At 46.2% G+C, this 17,508-nt stretch overlaps 3 protein-coding genes across 7 annotated transcripts in view; 2 read left to right on the top strand and 1 right to left on the bottom strand.

Moving 5' to 3' along the window:
* Positions 1–5,522: 5,522 nt before the first annotated feature.
* On the top strand, positions 5,523–11,843 carry C11H12orf76 (chromosome 11 C12orf76 homolog). Its single transcript, XM_050749960.1, has 2 exons — positions 5,523–5,740; positions 10,542–11,843. The coding sequence occupies exons 1-2, from the start codon at positions 5,608–5,610 to the stop codon at positions 10,625–10,627; spliced, it is 219 nt and encodes a 72-aa protein (XP_050605917.1). The 5' UTR covers positions 5,523–5,607; the 3' UTR covers positions 10,628–11,843.
* The window catches only part of GLTP (glycolipid transfer protein), a 201,641-nt gene continuing 189,975 nt past the window's right edge, over positions 5,843–17,508 (top strand). Inside the window, exon 1 of the mRNA XM_050749940.1 lies at positions 5,843–5,861. Coding sequence (XP_050605897.1) covers positions 5,844–5,861 — 18 coding nt within the window. The 5' untranslated portion in view covers position 5,843. The remainder of the gene's footprint in view (positions 5,862–17,508) is intronic.
* Positions 13,592–17,508, bottom strand: part of ANKRD13A (ankyrin repeat domain 13A) — a 42,840-nt gene continuing 38,923 nt past the window's right edge. For all 5 annotated transcript variants that reach the window (XM_050749734.1, XM_050749731.1, XM_050749735.1 and 2 more), the window contains 2 exons: positions 16,714–16,781; positions 13,592–15,653 (listed from right to left, as the gene is read on the bottom strand). In XM_050749734.1, the coding sequence (XP_050605691.1) occupies positions 15,458–15,653; positions 16,714–16,781 (264 nt within the window). In that variant the 3' untranslated portion in view covers positions 13,592–15,457. The remainder of the gene's footprint in view (positions 15,654–16,713; positions 16,782–17,508) is intronic.

The following is a 17,508-nucleotide window of genomic DNA, read 5'->3' as shown; positions in this document are numbered from 1 at the left end:
CCTGCTGAGACAGGAGAATCGCTTGAACCCAGGAGGTGGAGGTTGCAGTGAGTAGAGATAGTGCCACTGCACTCCAGCCTGGATGACAGAGGGAGACTCTGTCTCAAAAAAAAAAAAAAAAAGCTTCGTCTCATATATGCTCTCAAATTTGGATCTCCTACCTCTTACCCCAACATCTTTCTTGACAATCTTTCTTTTTAAATAAATGCTATAGAAATACTAAAATGTATTGTGAATAATATAACACCCACATACCACCATCCAATTTAAGAAATAAAGCATTACTAATCCAGTTTTGCTCCCTGCAAACGCATCCTTCTTCTCATTCTCTTTCCTTTCCCTTTATAAACACCCTGCAGCCCGGCACAGTGGCTGCACCTGCAGTCCCACTGTGGGAGGCTGAGACTGGTGGATCTCTTGAGCCCAGGAGTTTGTGGCTGTAGTGTGTTATGATTGCACCTGTGAAATAGTCACTGCATTCCAGCCTCAGCAACATAGCAAGACTCCATCTCTAAATAAAATCCTGAATTTGACATTTATCATTCCCTTGTTTTTATATTTCTAAGCACATATATGTCTACATATGTAAAAAAATACTTAATTTTTACTTTTTTATTGGGGCGAAATTTATATAACACAAAATTAACCACTGTAAACACGAACAATTCAGTGGCATTTCAGAGAGGTGTGCAACCACCACCTCTATCTAGTTCCAGATCATTTTCATCACCCCAAAAGGACACCCCATGCCCATTAGTAGTCACTCACCATTTCTCCCTCCCTGTATCCCCTGCAACCACAAATCTACTGTCTGTCTGTATGGATTTACCTATTCTGGGTATTTCACATAAATGGAGTCATACAATATGTGTGGCCTTTTGTGACTAGCCTCTTTGAGGTAGCAGACATAATGTTTTCAAGGTTCATCGATGTTATAGCAGTATGAGTACTCTGTTCCTTTTTTATGGCTGAATAATATCTCATCTTATTGAATGGATAGACCACATTTTGCCTATGCATTCATCCATAGATGAACATTTGGGTTATGTGAATAGTGCTGCTATGCACATTCATGTATAGGTAGTTGTGAGTACATGATGTTGCTTTGGATTTCTCTAAACTTTATATCACACTGTAGCTTGCTTTGCTTGTTCAATGTTAGGTTATTTCCATGTTGATATGCACAGCTCTAGTTAATTCATTTTCACTGCTCCAAAGCATCCCATTTTAAAAATTATTTTATTATTTTTTTGAGATAGGGTCTTGCTCTATTGCCCAGGCTGGAGTACAGGGGTGCAATCACAGCTTACCATAGCCTTGACCTCTGGGGCCCAAGCAATCCTCCCACCTTGGCCTCCATCTCTACAGGCATGTGCTACCACACCCAGCTAATTTTTGTATTTTTAGTCAAGACAGGGTTTCTTCCTGTTGTTCAGGCTGGTCTCGAACTCCTGGGCTTGAGCAACTCTCCTGCTTCAGCCTCCCAAAGGGCTGAGATTACAGGCATGAGCAACTGCGCCTGGTCCAAAGCATCCCATTGTATGAATCCAACAATTTATCCATTTATTGTTTGAGAACATTTAGGTTATTTCTTGCTTTCCCTCTTACAAGCAATGCCGCAGAAGCATTCTTGTCCGTAACTCCGGCACATGGACAAGAGTTTCTCTAGGGCACATAGGTAAGAGTTTCATTGCTGGGTCATGAGGAATGCTCTTCTTCAAATGTACTTGCTATTGTCAAATATGAGCTGTCTTTCAGGAGCCTCCCAGTGGTCCTCAGCCCTGGCTATGCATTAGAATCAGCTGGGAACTTTTTTTTTTTTTCCCCCAAGATAGAGTCTTGCTCTGTGACCCAGGTTGGAGTGCAGTAGTGCAATCTCGGCTCACTGCAAACTTCGCCTCCCAGGTTCAAGCAATTCTCCTGCCTCAGCCTCCCGAGTAGCTGGGATTACAGGCGCACACCACCACACCTGGCCAATTTTTGTATTTTTAGTAGAGATGGGGTTTCACTATGTTGGTCAAGCTGCTCTCAAACTTCTGGCCTTGAGTGATCCACCCACGTCGGCCTCCCAAGGTGCTGGGATTACTGGCATGAGCCATTGTGCCCAGTCTCACCTGGGAACTTTTTTTTTTGAGACGTAATCTAGCTGTGTAACCAGGCTGGAGTGCAGTGGCACGATAGTGGCTCACTGCAACCCCCACCTCCTGGCTTCAAGCGATTCTCCTGCCTCAGCCTCCTGTGTAGCTGGCACGCACCACCACGCCCCGCTAATTTTTATATTTTTAGTAGAGACGGAGTTTCACCATGTTGGCTAGGATGATCTCGACCTCCTGACCTTGTGATCCGCCCACCTCGGCCTCCCAAAGTGCTGGGATTACAGGCATGAGCCACTGAGCCCAGCCATGAACTTTTAAAATATATATAGGTATCTGGATAACTCCCCAGACTCACAAAATCATAGTCTCCAGGGATGGGACTGGGGAGCTGCAATTTTGAAAGCTCCCTGGGTAGTTACACAGCCAATGTGGAGAACAGCTGGAGCTGAGCCTTGGCCCACTCTGTCTCAGCTTCCCAAGGTCAGCTCATAGAGGGAAGCCATCATCTTAGACTTGCTAATATCACTCAGCAGCAGGGCAGAGAGAAGGGACTAAATAAATAAACTCTGAATGAGTAAACAAAGCATTTAAAACAAACCCTTTAAGCTGGACGTGATGGCGCATGCATGCAATCAATCACAGTAACTATCTCCTACAATTGTGAGGATTAAAGGAGATGATGCATGTAGAACACTTGGCATGTATTAAGTTCCCAATAAAGAGTGGCTCCTGCAGCCTGGTGTGGTGGCTCACACTTGTAACCACAACATTTTGGGAGGCTGAGGTGGAGAATCGCTTGAGGCCAGGAGTTCGAGACCAGCCTGGGCAACATAAAGAGACCTCCCCTCCCCGGGTCTACAAAAAATAATATAAATTAGCTGGGCGTGGTGATACACACCTGTAGTTCCAGCTACTCAGGAGGCTGAGGTGGGAGGATCAACTTGAGCTCAGGAGTTAGAGGCTGTAGTGAGCTATGATTGCGCCACTGCACTCCAGCCTGGGCAACAGAGCAAGGCCCTTTCTCTAGAATAAAAAAGAGAGAGAGAGAGTAGCTGCCATTTTCAATGTTATTGATAAAGCACGTGGGTGTTTCTGAAAATGCACCAGACACAGCCTTAGACTGGAAGGTGCTGATGTGTTACTGAGCCTCCAGACGAAGCTGGTGAACCCACTGGAGTGGGATTTTATGACTGGAGAAACTGTCCTATCTATGAGGGTCCATTTTAGGCAATGTTAAAGAATGGAATTGGGGGCCGGGTGTGGTGGCCCACGCCTGTAATCCCAACACTTTGGAAGGCCAAGGCAGGCAGATCACGAGGTCAGGAGTTCGAGACCAGCGTGGCCAACATGGTGAAACTCTGTCTCTACTAAAAATACAAAAATTAGCCGGGCGTGGTGGTGTGTGCGTGTAATCCCAGCTACTCAGAAGGCTGAGGCAGGAGAATCAGTTAAACCTGTGAGGCAGAGCATGCAGTGAGCCGAGATCGCACCACTGTACTCCAGCCTGGGTGACAGAGCAAGACTCCATCTCAAAAAAAAAAAAAAAAAAGAGATTGGGGGCAGTAGCTTACCTATAGCAAATGCTCAGTATGTGCCAGATATTGGGCAAAGGAGTTTGCAGACATGTATTATTTTATCCTCACAATTCATGAGGTAGGTATGACTATGCTTTCCATTGTGCAGAGAGGGAAAACGAGTCACACGGAAGCAAGTCATGCAGCAGAGCTAGGATTGGAACAGAAGTGGCCTGCAGAGCCTGCCTCCCAGCCCACTGTGCTATGCCTCCCATTGATGCTTTCCTGTGTCTGCCATTTAGCTTTGCCCTGGTGAGTGACAAGCTGTACCAGTGGAAAGAGCCTGCCATCAGTTCTGTGCACAGCAAGGTGAAAAGGATAGCAGAGGTGAAAGAGGAGATCATGGAGAACGGAGTGAAGAAGTTGGTGCACAGTGTCTTTAACATGGCAGATTACACCTTCCCTTTGCAGGCGAGCACCTGGTAGTGTTACAGGACCCCAACACCCGAAGTTAGCCATTGGGTCAGGTTTTTGCACTATAGTTCCTTCTGTGGTTGCCAGAAATACGTTACAGGAAAAGGGTCCCGATCCAGACCCCAAGAGAGGGTTCTTGGATCTAGTGCAAGAATGAATTTAGGGCAAGTCCGCAGTGCAAAGTGAAAGCAAGTTTATTAAGAAAGTAAAGGAATAAAAGAATGGCTTCTCCATAGACAGAGCAGCCCTGAGGGCTGTTGGTTGGACATTTTTATGGTTATTTCTTGATGATATGCTAAACAAGGGATGGATTATTCATGCTTCCCCCTTTTAGACCATATAGTGTAACTTCCTGATGTTGCCATGACATTTGTAAACTGTCATGGCACTGATGGGAGTGTAGCAGTGAAGAGGACCAGAGGTCACTCTTGTCGCCATTTTGGTTTCGGTGGGTTATAGCCAGCTCCTTTACTGCAACCTGTTTTATCAGCAAGGTCTTTATGACCTGTATTTTGTGCTGACCTCCTATGTCATCATGTGACTTAGAATGCCTTAACCATCTGGGAATTCAGGCCAGTAGGTTTCAGCCTCATTTTACCCAGCTCCTATTTAAGATAGAGTTGCTCTGGTTCACACGCCTCTGACATTTGTATTATACATCCATTGTGAGGTAGATGATACTAATCCCACTACAAATCAAGCCTTCAGGAGGTGAGGCAATGTGTGAGGTGGTAAAGCCTCCAGATTCAAAACTATGCTTGGGTCAAATTCCAGCTCTGCCACTTTGTGTGTGCAGTGTTGGGCCAAACACTTAGCTCAGTTCCCTCATGTATTCAGCAGTTACTGAATATAATATGCTACTCTTCTAGTCTCTGGGAAGGAGCAGAGAGCAAGAACAAAATCGCTGTGCTCATGGACTTCACATGCTACGGCGGAGCAGGTCCTCAGAAAATCATCAAATGCACATCAAATGTATAAGGTAAATGGTGATGAGTCTAAAGTGAATGCGGGGAATGGAAGAGAACGAAGGTAGGGAGAATGTACATTAAGGGAAAAGGAGGGTTGCAATTTTAGAAAAGGATGTCTGGGCAAGGGCTCCCTGAGAAGGTGGCATTTTTACAACAGAAACACAGTATCTATTTTCCGGGCCTGTAATGAAGGTCTAATAAGAAAATGCATGGATTCGTAAAAAATCTTCAATAGGCCCCAAATGGACCTACAAGACCTCTACCCCAATGCATAAGGGAACGCTAACCATAGCAGAACGGTAATCGCGGCAGAACGTTGGCACAGACGGAAAGTTGATCGGTACGGAAAGTTTGTCGGAGGGAAACATTACTTATTGAGGAACGTTAATCCGGAACAAATCTTGGGCAGAAGCGGAACTTAGACCAGGACGCACAGTTACCATGGCAATGAGGCGCGCCCGAAGGGCGGTGGCAGCGACGCAGAGAGACCTGGGAGGAGACAGAGGCAGGGCTTGCGACGGAAGTGGCCTCTCTGCTTCTGCAGGGCTGGGGAAGATGCTGCGTCCGGCGTTACCGTGGCTGTGCTTTGGCCTCTGCAGCTTCCTGGTCGGGGATGCAGAGGCCCCGAGCCCCGTGGATCCGCTGGAGCGGAGCCGGCCGTACGCGGTGCTGCGCGGGCAGAACCTGGGTGAGCGGTCCTGGAGCTGGCGGGCGGCGGGTAGTGCCCGAGCTTTCACCGCTCCGGGTGCTGGAGCCGGGCTTATGGAGCGGACAGGGGATAGAGTGGGGAGATGGGCGAGGGCGTGGGGTGCAGGTGAGGCCTCTCAGGGGGCCCCGAGACTCCCTCTCCAAAAGCCTGGGGCAGAAGGCCTGAGCTTTACCTCTCAGCAAGTGCTCACTCAGTATGTGCCAGAACTTTCGCCTCCCAGGTTCAAGCAATTCTCCTGCCTCAGCCTGCCGAGTAACTGGGATTATAAGCGCACCCCACTACACTTGGCTAATTTTTGTATTTTTAGTAGAGATGAGGTTTCACTGTGTTGGCCAGGCTGATCTCGAACTCCTGGCCTCGAGTGATCCACCCACCTCGGGTGGATCACCCACAAGACATGGTGTCCAGTAGGCTCTCAATATGTACTAGTTGCCCATGAATGAACTGCAATCCGGAGACCTGAGTCTCAGTCTGGGTCCCCTCCTCGCTGGTTGTGTGGGCTCAGGCTCACAACAAGGCACATCATTTACCTCACCCCTCTTCTTTCCCAGAGGAGCCAATATTTATTGCAAAAATGGTAACAGTTTTTGAGCATTTCCTACATCCCATGTCTTGTGCTACACACTTTGTATACGCGAATTCATTTGAGCCTCACAGTAACTTAATGAGAAATGTACGGTTTACAGCCCTATTTTTTTTTTCTTTTACCATAGGGTATCCTCTGTCACCCAGGCTGGAGTGCAGTGGTGCTAGACTAGAAATTATAAAAACTACTCCTTTGCCATAGATAGTTTGAGAAATGCTGTCCTAGACAGTTCTGTACAGTAGGTATTTTTTTTTTTTGAGACGGAGTTTCACTCTTGTTGCCCAGGCTGGAGTGCAGTGGCACGGTCTTGGCTCACTGCAACCTCCGCCTCCCGGGTTCAAGCAATTCTCCTGCCTCTGCCTCTCCAGTAGCTGGGACCACAGGCATGAGCCACCACGCCCAGGTAATTTTTGTATTTTTAATAGAGATGGGGTTTCACCATGTTGGCCAGGATGGTCTTGATCTCTTGACCTCATGAATTGCCCACTTCGGCCTCCCAAAGTGCTGGGATTACAGGCGTGAGCCACCACGCCAGGCCTAAAACATTCTTTTAAGGTTCTGCCTGGGGCTGCCATTCAGGCATCTGTCACTGCATGTAAAGTGTAGGGAGAAGTGAAAAGATGGCGAGTGGGAGAATTGATCAGGACCTAAATGCATGGCCACTGTGTACCTAACAACTCATGGTTTTAAGCTCCTTTTCAAATTTTACTTTTATTATTATTATTTTTGATATGGAGTCTCACTCTGTCACTCAATCTAGAGTGCAGTGGCTTGATCTTGGCTCATTGCAACCTCCACCTCCTAGGTTCAAGTGATTTCTTGCCTCAGTCTCCCAAGTAGCTGGGATTATAGGCACCCACCACCGTGCCTGGCTAATGTTTGTAATTTTAGTACAGACAGGGTTTCTCCATGTTGGCCAGGCTTGTCTCGAAGTCTTGATCTCAAGTGATCTGCCCATCTCAGCCTCCAAAAGTGCTGGCATTACAGGTGTGAGCTACTGCGCCTGGCATTTTTTATTTTTTAAAGGTAGATTTTCCATCCCCCAATTCCAATCTTCTGCATTCCTGCTTTGGGAGTTTAAATTTTTTTTTTTTTTTTTTTTTTTTTTTTTGAGGTAGAGTCTTGCTCTGTCGCCAGGCTTGAGTGCAAGGGCGCGATCTTGGCTCACTGTAACCCCTGACTCCCTGGTTCGGGTGATTCTCCTGCCTCAGCCTCCCGAGTAGCTGGGATTACAGGCGCCCGCCACAATGCCCAGCTAATTTTTGTATATTTAGTAGAGACGGGGTTTCACCGTGTTAGCCAGAGTGGTCTCGATCTCCTGATCTCGTGATCCGCCCACCTTGGCCTCTCAAAGTGCTGGGATTACAGGCTTGAGCTGCCGCACACGGCTGGGAGTTTTAAATATTTTTTAGAGTGCTTCCAAAATGCGAGATGCAAGAAAATGGTTTATTTAAATAGAATAAGACAACTTTAAGTCCAATTGTAGTCCAAACCATAGAAACTCAGAATTCAGGACTTTTGGAAATTAGGGCAGGTATTCAGTTAACAAGGGCTATTTTAAGACGTGACATTTAGTTCACGTAGGTTGTAGATTTTGTTTGACAAAGATCTTAAAATTACTTCTGGCCTTTGAAGTTATGACATACTGTCTTTGACACCTTCTCCTTCCTTCTTCCCCCTCACTCACCAAAAAAAGATGAGTTTTCTTTTCTTTTTTTTTTTTGAGACTGAGTTTTGCTCTTGTTGCCCAGGCTGGAGTGCAGTGGCTTGATCTCGGCTCACTGCAACCTTCGCCTCCTGGGTTCAAGAAATTCTCCTGCCTCAGCCTCCCAAGTAGCTGGGATTACAGACATGTGCCACCATGCTAGGCTAATTTTGTATTTTTAGTAGAGACAGGGTTTCTTCAGTTCTCCATGTTGGTCAGGCTGGTCTCAAACTCCCGACCTCAGGTGATCTGCTTGCCTTGGTCTCCCAAAGTGCTGGAATTGCAGGACTGAGCCACCGCACCTGGCCTGATTTTTCTGTATAGTCGGTTTTAAAATAATAACTGTTTTAAGCGTGGAGGGTATGTTGGGGGGGGTGTCACAGATACTACAGAGTTACTGATTTGAGTAAAACTATGATCAAATCTTGTTTTTTTTTTTTTTTTTTTTTTTTTTAATGGAGTCTCGCTCTGTCGCCCAGGCTGGAGTGCAATGGTGCAATCTGGGCTCGCTGCAACCTCTGCCTCCAGGATTCAAGCGATTCTCCTGCCTCAGCCTCCTGAGTAGCTGGGATTACAGGTGCCCGCCGCCACGTCCAGCTAATTTTTGTATTTTTAGTAGAGACGGGGTTTCACCATGTTGGCCAGGCTGGTCTCAATCTCCTGTCCTCGTGATCTGCCTGCCTTGGCCTCCCAAAGTACTGGGATTACAGGCATGAGCCACCTCGCCTGACTAAATCTTAGTTTTTCAAAGGAACAGTAATGAGACTGAAAAACAACTATGGTTAGGCCCCAGCTGAAACCTGGGATGGGCCCACATCGCTACAGACACACGTCAGTGTACATTTGCTAGTTTTGAATGCTTCTCAAGATCACTGAGATAGTCACAGAAACAAGATTGCATATCACTGCTGCTATTGAATAAACCTCTGAATGGTTGCTGGTTATGCTAGTTTATTTTTTTCTTTTTTGTTATGAAGTAGTTTAAAGCCCAGGTCCTTATCCTGTACCTCCAGGGCTCAACTTGAGTAATCAGTTGTAGTTCCCGTTTCTCACCTGAGCACCTTGAAAATTTCAGATGTGAAATTTAGTCTTAAAAACAACAGTTCTTTTCTTTTCTTTTTTTTTTTTTTTGAGACGGAGTCTCCCTCTATTGCCCATGCTGGAATGCAGTGGCATAGTCTTGGCTCACTGCAACCTCTGCCTCCTGGATTCAAGCAATTCTCCTGCCTCGGTCTCTAGAGTAACTGGGACTGCAGGTGCACGCGACCATGCCCAGCTAATTTTTTTGTATTTTTAGTAGAGACAGGGTTTCACCATATTGGCCAGGCTGGTCTCGAACTCCTGACCTCGTGATCCGCCTGCCTCGGCCTCCCAAAGTGCTGGGATTACAGGCATGAGCCCCCGTACCCGGCCAAACATAACAGATTTGTGGGTTAGTTGCCTCTTTGCTCATAAGGCCCTGTTGAGACTCATCTTGAGACTGAAATACTTCATTAAGTCTCCAGATTTTTATTAATGGCTTTAAAGGTATAGTTGGGCATCCTGCTCTCTTGCCCCACTATAATCGGACAATTCTCCACACAAAAGCCAGAGGAATATTTTTTCCCAACTAAATCAGATGATGTCATTCCTTTGCCTACAACCCGCCAGTGGCTTCTCTTTAAACTTAAAATCCATGTTTCCTTCATGGTCTCCAAGGCCCTGTACAGACCGGCCCCAGCCTTCCTCTCTGGCCTGATTTCCTGCCTCTCTTCCTGCACTCTTTGCCTGGTTGCCTCCCTTCTGTTCACTGAGTGTGTTGAGCTTATACTGGCCTCAAGGCCCTTCCCTAGCTGATCCCTGGGACTGCAGCATGCTCCCTGCAGAGCCTCACTCGTAAGGTCCCAGCTTTTTTTGGTTTTTTTTTTGAGATGGAGTCTCACTCTGTCTCCCAGTGGTGCAATCTTGGCTCACTATAACCTCCGCCTCCTGGGTTCAAGCGATTCTCCTGCCTCAGCCTCCTAAGTAGCTGGGACTATAGACACCTGCCACCATGCCTGGCCAATTTTTGTATTTTCAGTAGAGATGGGGTTTCACCATATTGGCCAGGCTGGTCTCGAACTCCTGACTTCAAGTGATCCACCCACCTAGGCCTCCCAAAGTGCTGAGATTACAGACATGAGCCACCACGATCGGCCTGTCTCAGCTTGTGAGTCTCCTCCTCGGGTGCTTCCTGACTGTCCTACCTCCTGCTGCCCACCCCGTCTCCATCCCTAGCCCATTACTGGTTTTTTCATGGTATATCAAGATATGTGAAATGCTCTCACCTGTTTGTTTCTCCCCCCCACTATACATAGAGACAACTGGAGAGAGGATCTGTTTACAGCTGTTTGCACAGCACCTGACATAGTGCCTGGCAGCAAGTGGCATTTGATAAATCATTGGCAGTGAGTGGATGAATTGCCTAACCTGGAGCTGCCATTAGGAAGTAACCTGTTTTCCCTTTGCAGTGTTGATGGGAACCATTTTCAGCATCCTGCTGGTGACTGTCATCCTTATGGCATTTTGTGTCTACAAGCCCATTCGGCGTCGGTGACAGCCAGACAAGTTCTTCAATGAGTATTTGGGAATAGGATAAGTTGTGTTGCACACGGGTCAGTGGAGAAGTTGGAATCAAAACTTTCCTACTTGGAAATGACCTTTGGTCTGGACAGTTGGTAAACGCTAAATGAATTAGAAGAAAACATCTACTAGAAATTATTTTTTCCTAACACTGTAGTGCAAATAATTGGCCCCTGAATCTGCTTCTCAGTGTTTCTGACTGTACTTGTTAAAAGTAAGACCTGAAAGCTCCAAAGGTCAGTGTAAAGATGGAGTGTTCATGAGAAAGAAAACATTCACCTTGTGAGTGCCTGTAAGAACCACACTGGAAAGAACTCATCATTAATGCTTGAAAATGTTAACAGAGGGAGACTTACCATGTAGACATTCCCTATTTAAGAACCATTTGGTTACAGTGGGTTAAGAATCACAGAATTATTTTTTTTTTTTTTTTTTTTTTTTAATCTCACTTGAGTTGGCCTAGAATGCGCTGGTTGCAAAGTGGTGTCAGCTGTGGGGAACTTGGGCCCTCATTCCTTACCTGCATCCGGCCCTGCACTCAGGTGCTCCCCCTGAAGTCAGGGTCACATCAGGTAGACCTGTTACTACATGCACCTTTGGCCTGGAAGGCTCTGGGGTTGGACTGGAAATGTTACTAGGTTGGCCTCTCACAAAAAAGGACCCCATCCTGCTTAAACACATTGATCTCCGTTGCCCTGCATTTGAGTCTGTATAGCCCACGGTCTGAAACTTGAGGTAGCTTTCCAGATTTGGAATGTAAAAGGCTCAGCAGGCGCTCTGTTCATCCCTGGGTGGGGAGGGCCCAGCCAGAAGTGCATGTCCACTGTGCCCGCCAGTGTGTGTTTACACAAATTTCATCTCCGCTTTGAAAATGCTGCTATTAGTTTGCACTGTTGGTGAACTGGATTTTTTCCTCCTATTGAAATAATACTTTCATACTTATAAAGCAGTCGTCAATATTTATTTCAAGGTGCTAGATTTAATTTTGTTATTAAATTGAAATGCTTATCTTGTGTTCAAGCACAGCACTGATTTTAACAACCTGCATTTAATGTGAAATAACTGAAGCAGGATACTATAACTGTTTAACTTAGGGATTTTGTTTGTAATCTTGTAACATTGAGCCATTGAAATGTTCACTGTTCTGTGCTTTTGAGCAAAATGTCAATTAAAATTAAAGTAAAATCCTATATATTGTTTTACTCCACCAATTATTTCCCAAGTGTTTGAAATGTGGGTATGTTTGAATTTGATCTAATCACTTAAAGAAGCTCTGTGAAGTGAAATTTTTTTTTTCTTTTTTTTTTTTTTCCGAGATGGAGTTTGGTTCCTATTGCCCAGGCTGGAGTGCAATGGTGTGGTCTCAGCTCACTGCCACCTTCACCTCCTGGGTTCAAGCGATTTTCCTGCCTCAGCCTCCGGAGTAGCTGGGATTATGGGCATGAGCCACCATGCCCGGCTAATTTTTTTGTATTTTAGTAGACATCGGGTTTCACCATGTTGGCCAGGCTGGTCTCAAACTCCTGACCTCAGGTGATCCACCCGCCTCGGCCTCCCAAAGTGCTGGGATTACAGGCATGAGCCACTGCACCTGGCCTAAAGTTGAGATTAGGAAGTCTCCTAGTGTTGCCTGTGATTTAGTGGCTGTGGAGTCATATCAGCATGTTGTATTTTTTTCCACCTGGACCTCAGGCTTAAACCTATATATTTCTAAACAGAGGTCTAGGTGGTACTTTGAACTCCATCATTCATTGCACCACAGAATCACTGGAAATTTCCATATCCAGTTCATCTTCCTTGATGTCATTTATGGTCAGCAGGAGACTGTGACCAAGCTGGCAGTTGTGACAGTTTCCCTTTCCTGTCATTATTTAGAGCAGACTTCCACTTCCTTGACATGCCACGTTTATGTAGTGTGACAAGCTTGTTTATAGAACCTAAGTTCTAGCAGTGTCTAGAACCTAGTTCCTAGCAGTGTCTAACGTGCAGAAATTGCTCAATTAGTTTCTGGCCGGGCGCGGTGGCTCATGCCTATAATCCCAGCACTTTGGGAGGCCGAGGCAGGTGGATCACCTCAGGTCAGGGGTTTGAGAGCAGCCTGGCCAACATGGTGAAACCCTGTCTCTATTAAAAATACAAAAAGCTGGGCATGGTGGCACACACCTGTAATCCCACCTTCTCAGGAGGCTGAGGCAGGAGAATTGCTTGAACCTGGGAGGCGGAGGTTGTAGTGAGCCGAGATTACGCCATTGCACTCCAGCCTGGGCAACAAGAGCGAAACTCCGTCTCAGAAAAACAAAATAAAAACTTTCTGCTGATATTGGGCCACCTAAGCTTAGCTTTTCAGTTTTTAAATAATCCATAGTCATTGCACCCCTTGACCCGAAGGAGTAATGTTTTTCTTCATAGTGTTCTTGTAGCTTCAAGTATTGATATCTACTTTCCCCCAAAAGCAAAGCAGCTCCTTTACATCTTCCCAGAAATACAGCCTCATTTTTGGAACCCACACGTTTCTACTGGCCACTGCCGTTGTTTTTAATGCCAACATATTTAGGTATAGGAAGAGTTTGGAAGCCTTATCATCTGGACTTCTAGGAACAGCCTCATAAAGCACTTGGCTTCAAGGGATAGCATTGATACAGAGCTTTGATGTTGGCTGGGCTTCCCTTACCCTACAAGAGCCAGTTTACCTCCAGGAGGAACACAGGGGTGTCAGAACAGCCCAACACTGGCTTGCTTTTAGTTTCCATTTGAAATAAGCAGCATGGGGCTTGTTAACCTGGGCAGGAAGGCTGGGAGCAGCATGCCACCTTTGCAGTGATGAACTGAGCAATGTGAGGCATTCTAATGTTCTACTGACATACGTAACAGGACGTGTGGTCACTACATCCAGTGACTAGAAAAAACTGGAAAGAAAAAAGACTCAAAGACTGGAATATTGTATGAGCACCCTCTAAGGAAGCCGTTTTTATTTGCATTTTTAGAGTGAACACATATATGAAAAACGCTGCAACAGGTTGACACAATGCTCAGTCCCTTTTTAAGTGAATTCCAGGGGAGAAAGTCAAGGACCTTAGGGAACAGAGCAGTGGAATGCAAACACAGAAATTACCTATGAGTCACCTTTTTAAGCCAATGACACAGCCTCGCTGCAGCCATTCCAAGAAGTGGTTTTGCTCATGGCAAATGCGAAGTAAACAAAATGCCACATTGCGTATTTGAAACAAATGTGGCGTTGCCTATACTGGCCTGCTGTGCAGGGAAGGAATTTTGGTCAGACCATGACAAAAAAAAAAAAAAAAAAAAGGCAAATGGTGACATGGAATTAAAAGCACAATTCTTTGTGTCTGGGAACGTTTCACTGGCAACACCTGGAATAGTAGTTATGTTTGTCTTCCTATCCCCAAAGAAGCACAACAGAGGAAACAGACACAAAATGGAGGAGGGTACTGTTTACCAAGTTATTTCAGTGCAGCCTGTGGGAACGAATACATGGGCCACAGTGAGCAGTGCCCTTGGCTGTATTCCCCAGGCTTCTGTATGTTGTGCGATGGTTATTTACAGGAGGGTTTGACAAAAGAGAGTTAACTACTAAAGGTATCCAAAAAAGGCCTGAGAAAATCTGGTTAAAATGTATAACCTTGTATTGCTACTGATGGGAATAGTTGTTTTTATGTCTTTTACAAATAATAAAAAGATTCTGTTAAAAAATAGATTTATTCAGAAAGATGTTGATTTGAACTCTGAAAAGCAACGTGGAATCATCATTTTCCCTTTTGAATGAAGAGCCATGGAGCTCCGTGGTTTTCAGCTCCCTTTCTGGTTGCAAATCCATCCTTCCTCTGGAGTGAGTCTAGGGCATGCAGTGGGTTCTTCCTAGGTGTCTATGTGGAAATCCTTCACTCGTGCAGGTGTGGAACGCACCTGGTTTGGTTCTGTGTGTTCCAATATTTTGGCCAGCTTGCCCACTTCAAGAACAAGCCTCAGGTTCCCCTAGCTGCTCCTTCAGGGACAGGATTAGCTGCCTTTGATTTAGCCTGGAGAATCCTGCTCTCAAAAGAATTGCCTTTACAAATTCAAATCAGATCCCTCGATGCGTGCAGTGAGGTGATGTGAAACTATTAGTAATGTTTAAGGCGAAGGCAACATCCATGGCCATTTGTGTATCTTAATTTGATGCAAATAGTTAACAATAATCTAAAATAGATTCTATATGTATCTCCTCTAACTTTAGCTGGGTGTGGAAGGAATGGAATCAGATAGAGATGAAGGAAGAATAATGACAATATCCTAGAAACCCTGTAAAAAGGTAAAAATAAGGAGTAGATCAGCACAGATTACCCATTTCTTTGGTGAACAGTAAAGATGTGTCTCCAATTCTCATAGACCACACTTTACAAAGGCGGCTGCTGCTCTCATATATAAAAGCACCCTGACTCTGCAATAACTTGTTTTGTTATCACTCCTTGATAAAAATTGATCTACAAACCTGCGGGGATTGGGGTTTTGTCTAAAGCTGGTAGTAAAAATGTGACCTGCAAGCCAATACAGCTAATGGAAAGTGATGATGCTCTCCTCCCCTTAGCCTGGAGATGGGGCCTGCAATCCCTGGTCCCTTCTCCACCCCAGGGAGTGGCCTGGATGGGCCTGGGAGTCCCTGGTTCTGCACCTCTGCATAAAGAAGGGGCGGCTGTTGTCTGCTGCACGCACACAAGGTGCAGGCCCTCAGCCCCGGGGCTCTGGTTGACACAGCATCTGTGACAGCCCAGAGCCTCTGCTCTGTGCAACCCACAGGCCAAAAGGTCTATTTGTCAGTGAGTGACAGCTGTAAGACTTGCTGGAGCTCAGCCTCTTCCTCCTGGAGCCGGAGCTCCCGTTCCTCCAGCTCTTTGGCAGAGAGCTCCATGGCCAGCTGCAAGTCATTATCAAAACGGCTTGTCTCGCTCAGGGCACTGGGGCACAGGCCTTCTGTGCTGGTGAGGAGGCTCTCCTGGATGGCCCTGGGTTGGAAAACAGATAAAAAGGGAGAGTCACTACTATCATCATGGTGGCAGCAGTAACTACATTTCTTAACTGCTTACCAAGGGCATACTGTGCCAGGCATTTAATATGCATGATGCCATTTAATCCCACATAACTCTGGGGGTGTAAGTGCTGTATACAGGTGAGAAACCCCACACTCCTGCCCAAGACCACCCGACCAGTAAGTGATAGGGCTGGGAACTGAACTTGGATCTGTTTTAAAGCAAAACAGGTTCTTCATCAGCGGGCTCTCATAGACACCTTAAGTATATAAAAAGTCTTCGTAAAATGAATCCTTGCAGTTTTTCCCTAAATCTCTGCAGCTGTTCCCACAAACTTCCTTATCTTTACAATTATATAAACTTTCCACTGAGGACATCTAGGCCCTGTGGTCATACATCATTCACAGAAGATCAAACCAATCAGAAAACACTGACTCAGTACCTTTCCCCCAGTGGCACTGACCTGTGAACCAGTCAGAAATTCTATCACCCATTCCTGGAAACTTGCTATCAAGTCCAGAGTTATTATAATAAGTAACTGCCACAAGAGGAAGCAGGAGAGCCAATTACTTTATCTAGTCTTTTTTTTTTTTTTTTTTTTTTTTTTTTTTTGAGATGGAGTCTCGCTTTGTCACCCAGGCTGGAGTACAGTGGCCGGATCTCGGCTCACTGCAAGCTCTGCCTCCCGGGTTCGCCATTTTCCTGCCTCAGCCTCCCGAGTAGCTGGGACTACAGGTGCCCGCCACCATGCCCAGCTAATTTTTTGTACTTTTTTTTTTAGTAGAGACGGGGTTTCACCATGTTAGCCAGGATGGTCTCGATCTCCTGACCTCATGATCTGCCTGCCTCGGCCTCCCAAAGTGCTGGGATCACAGGCGTGAGCCACCGCGCCCGGCCTACTTTTTCTAGTCTTTCCTGCCAGTGTGTGGCACTGTGCATCTGCCCGGGGACCAAATGCACAGTGCCACACGTCTGCCCGCCTGTGTCCAGGCCTGTGTCCATCCTGGTTTAATCCACAGTCACATCAGTCAATCACCTCTCATACTGGGCGTCATAGGTGTTTGTCTGGCTGATCCCTCCATTCGAAGCTGGTCCTGAAAGTTCCTGGCAAAGACAAATATGATAGACATGAATATGTCTTAGGAGAAATTGGTGCCATTCTGGAAAGGAAACAATGGCAGCAAGAACCAAATTAAAAGTCTTTCCATGACCATTATTGATAGTGCTACCTAACAGGGACTTGGGTTACCTCAAAAACAACACCTAAGTGGCAGCTAGTAACATGCCACAGCCTAACTCACAGCCACAGCCTTCTCATCCTTCTCACAAAATCCATCTCTTAAATACAGCTAACCCAAGTGGAAGATATACACAACGAAAAACAGAAACACAGCTGACCTTGGGCAAAGTTCAAGTGACCAAAGCAGGTTTCTGTTTTTGTTTTTTTTTTTTGAGACGGAGTCTCGCCGTGTCTCCCAGGCTGGAGTGCAGTGGCGTGATCTCGGCTCACTGCAAGCTCCGCCTCCCGGGTTCACGCCATTCTCCCGCCTCAGCCTCCCAAGTAGCTGGAACTACAGGCGCCCGCCACCACGCCCGGCTAGTTTTTTGTATTTTTAGTAGAGACGGGGTTTCACCATGTTAGCCAGGATGGTCTCGATCTCCTGACCTCGTGATCCACCCGCCTCGGCCTCCCAAAGTGCTGGGATTACAGGCTTGAGCCACCACGCCCGGCCTGTTTTTGTTTTTTTAGAGACAGGGTCGCACTCTGTTGTCCAGGCTCAAGGGTAGTGGTGTGATCGTAGCTCACTGTAGCCTTGACCTCCGGGCACAA

Source organism: Macaca thibetana, chromosome 11, assembly GCF_024542745.1.
Source record: "Macaca thibetana thibetana isolate TM-01 chromosome 11, ASM2454274v1, whole genome shotgun sequence".
Lineage (NCBI taxonomy): Eukaryota > Metazoa > Chordata > Mammalia > Primates > Cercopithecidae > Macaca > Macaca thibetana.
Note: the sequence above shows the minus strand (reverse complement) of the source record. Positions and strands in the feature narration are given on the sequence as shown.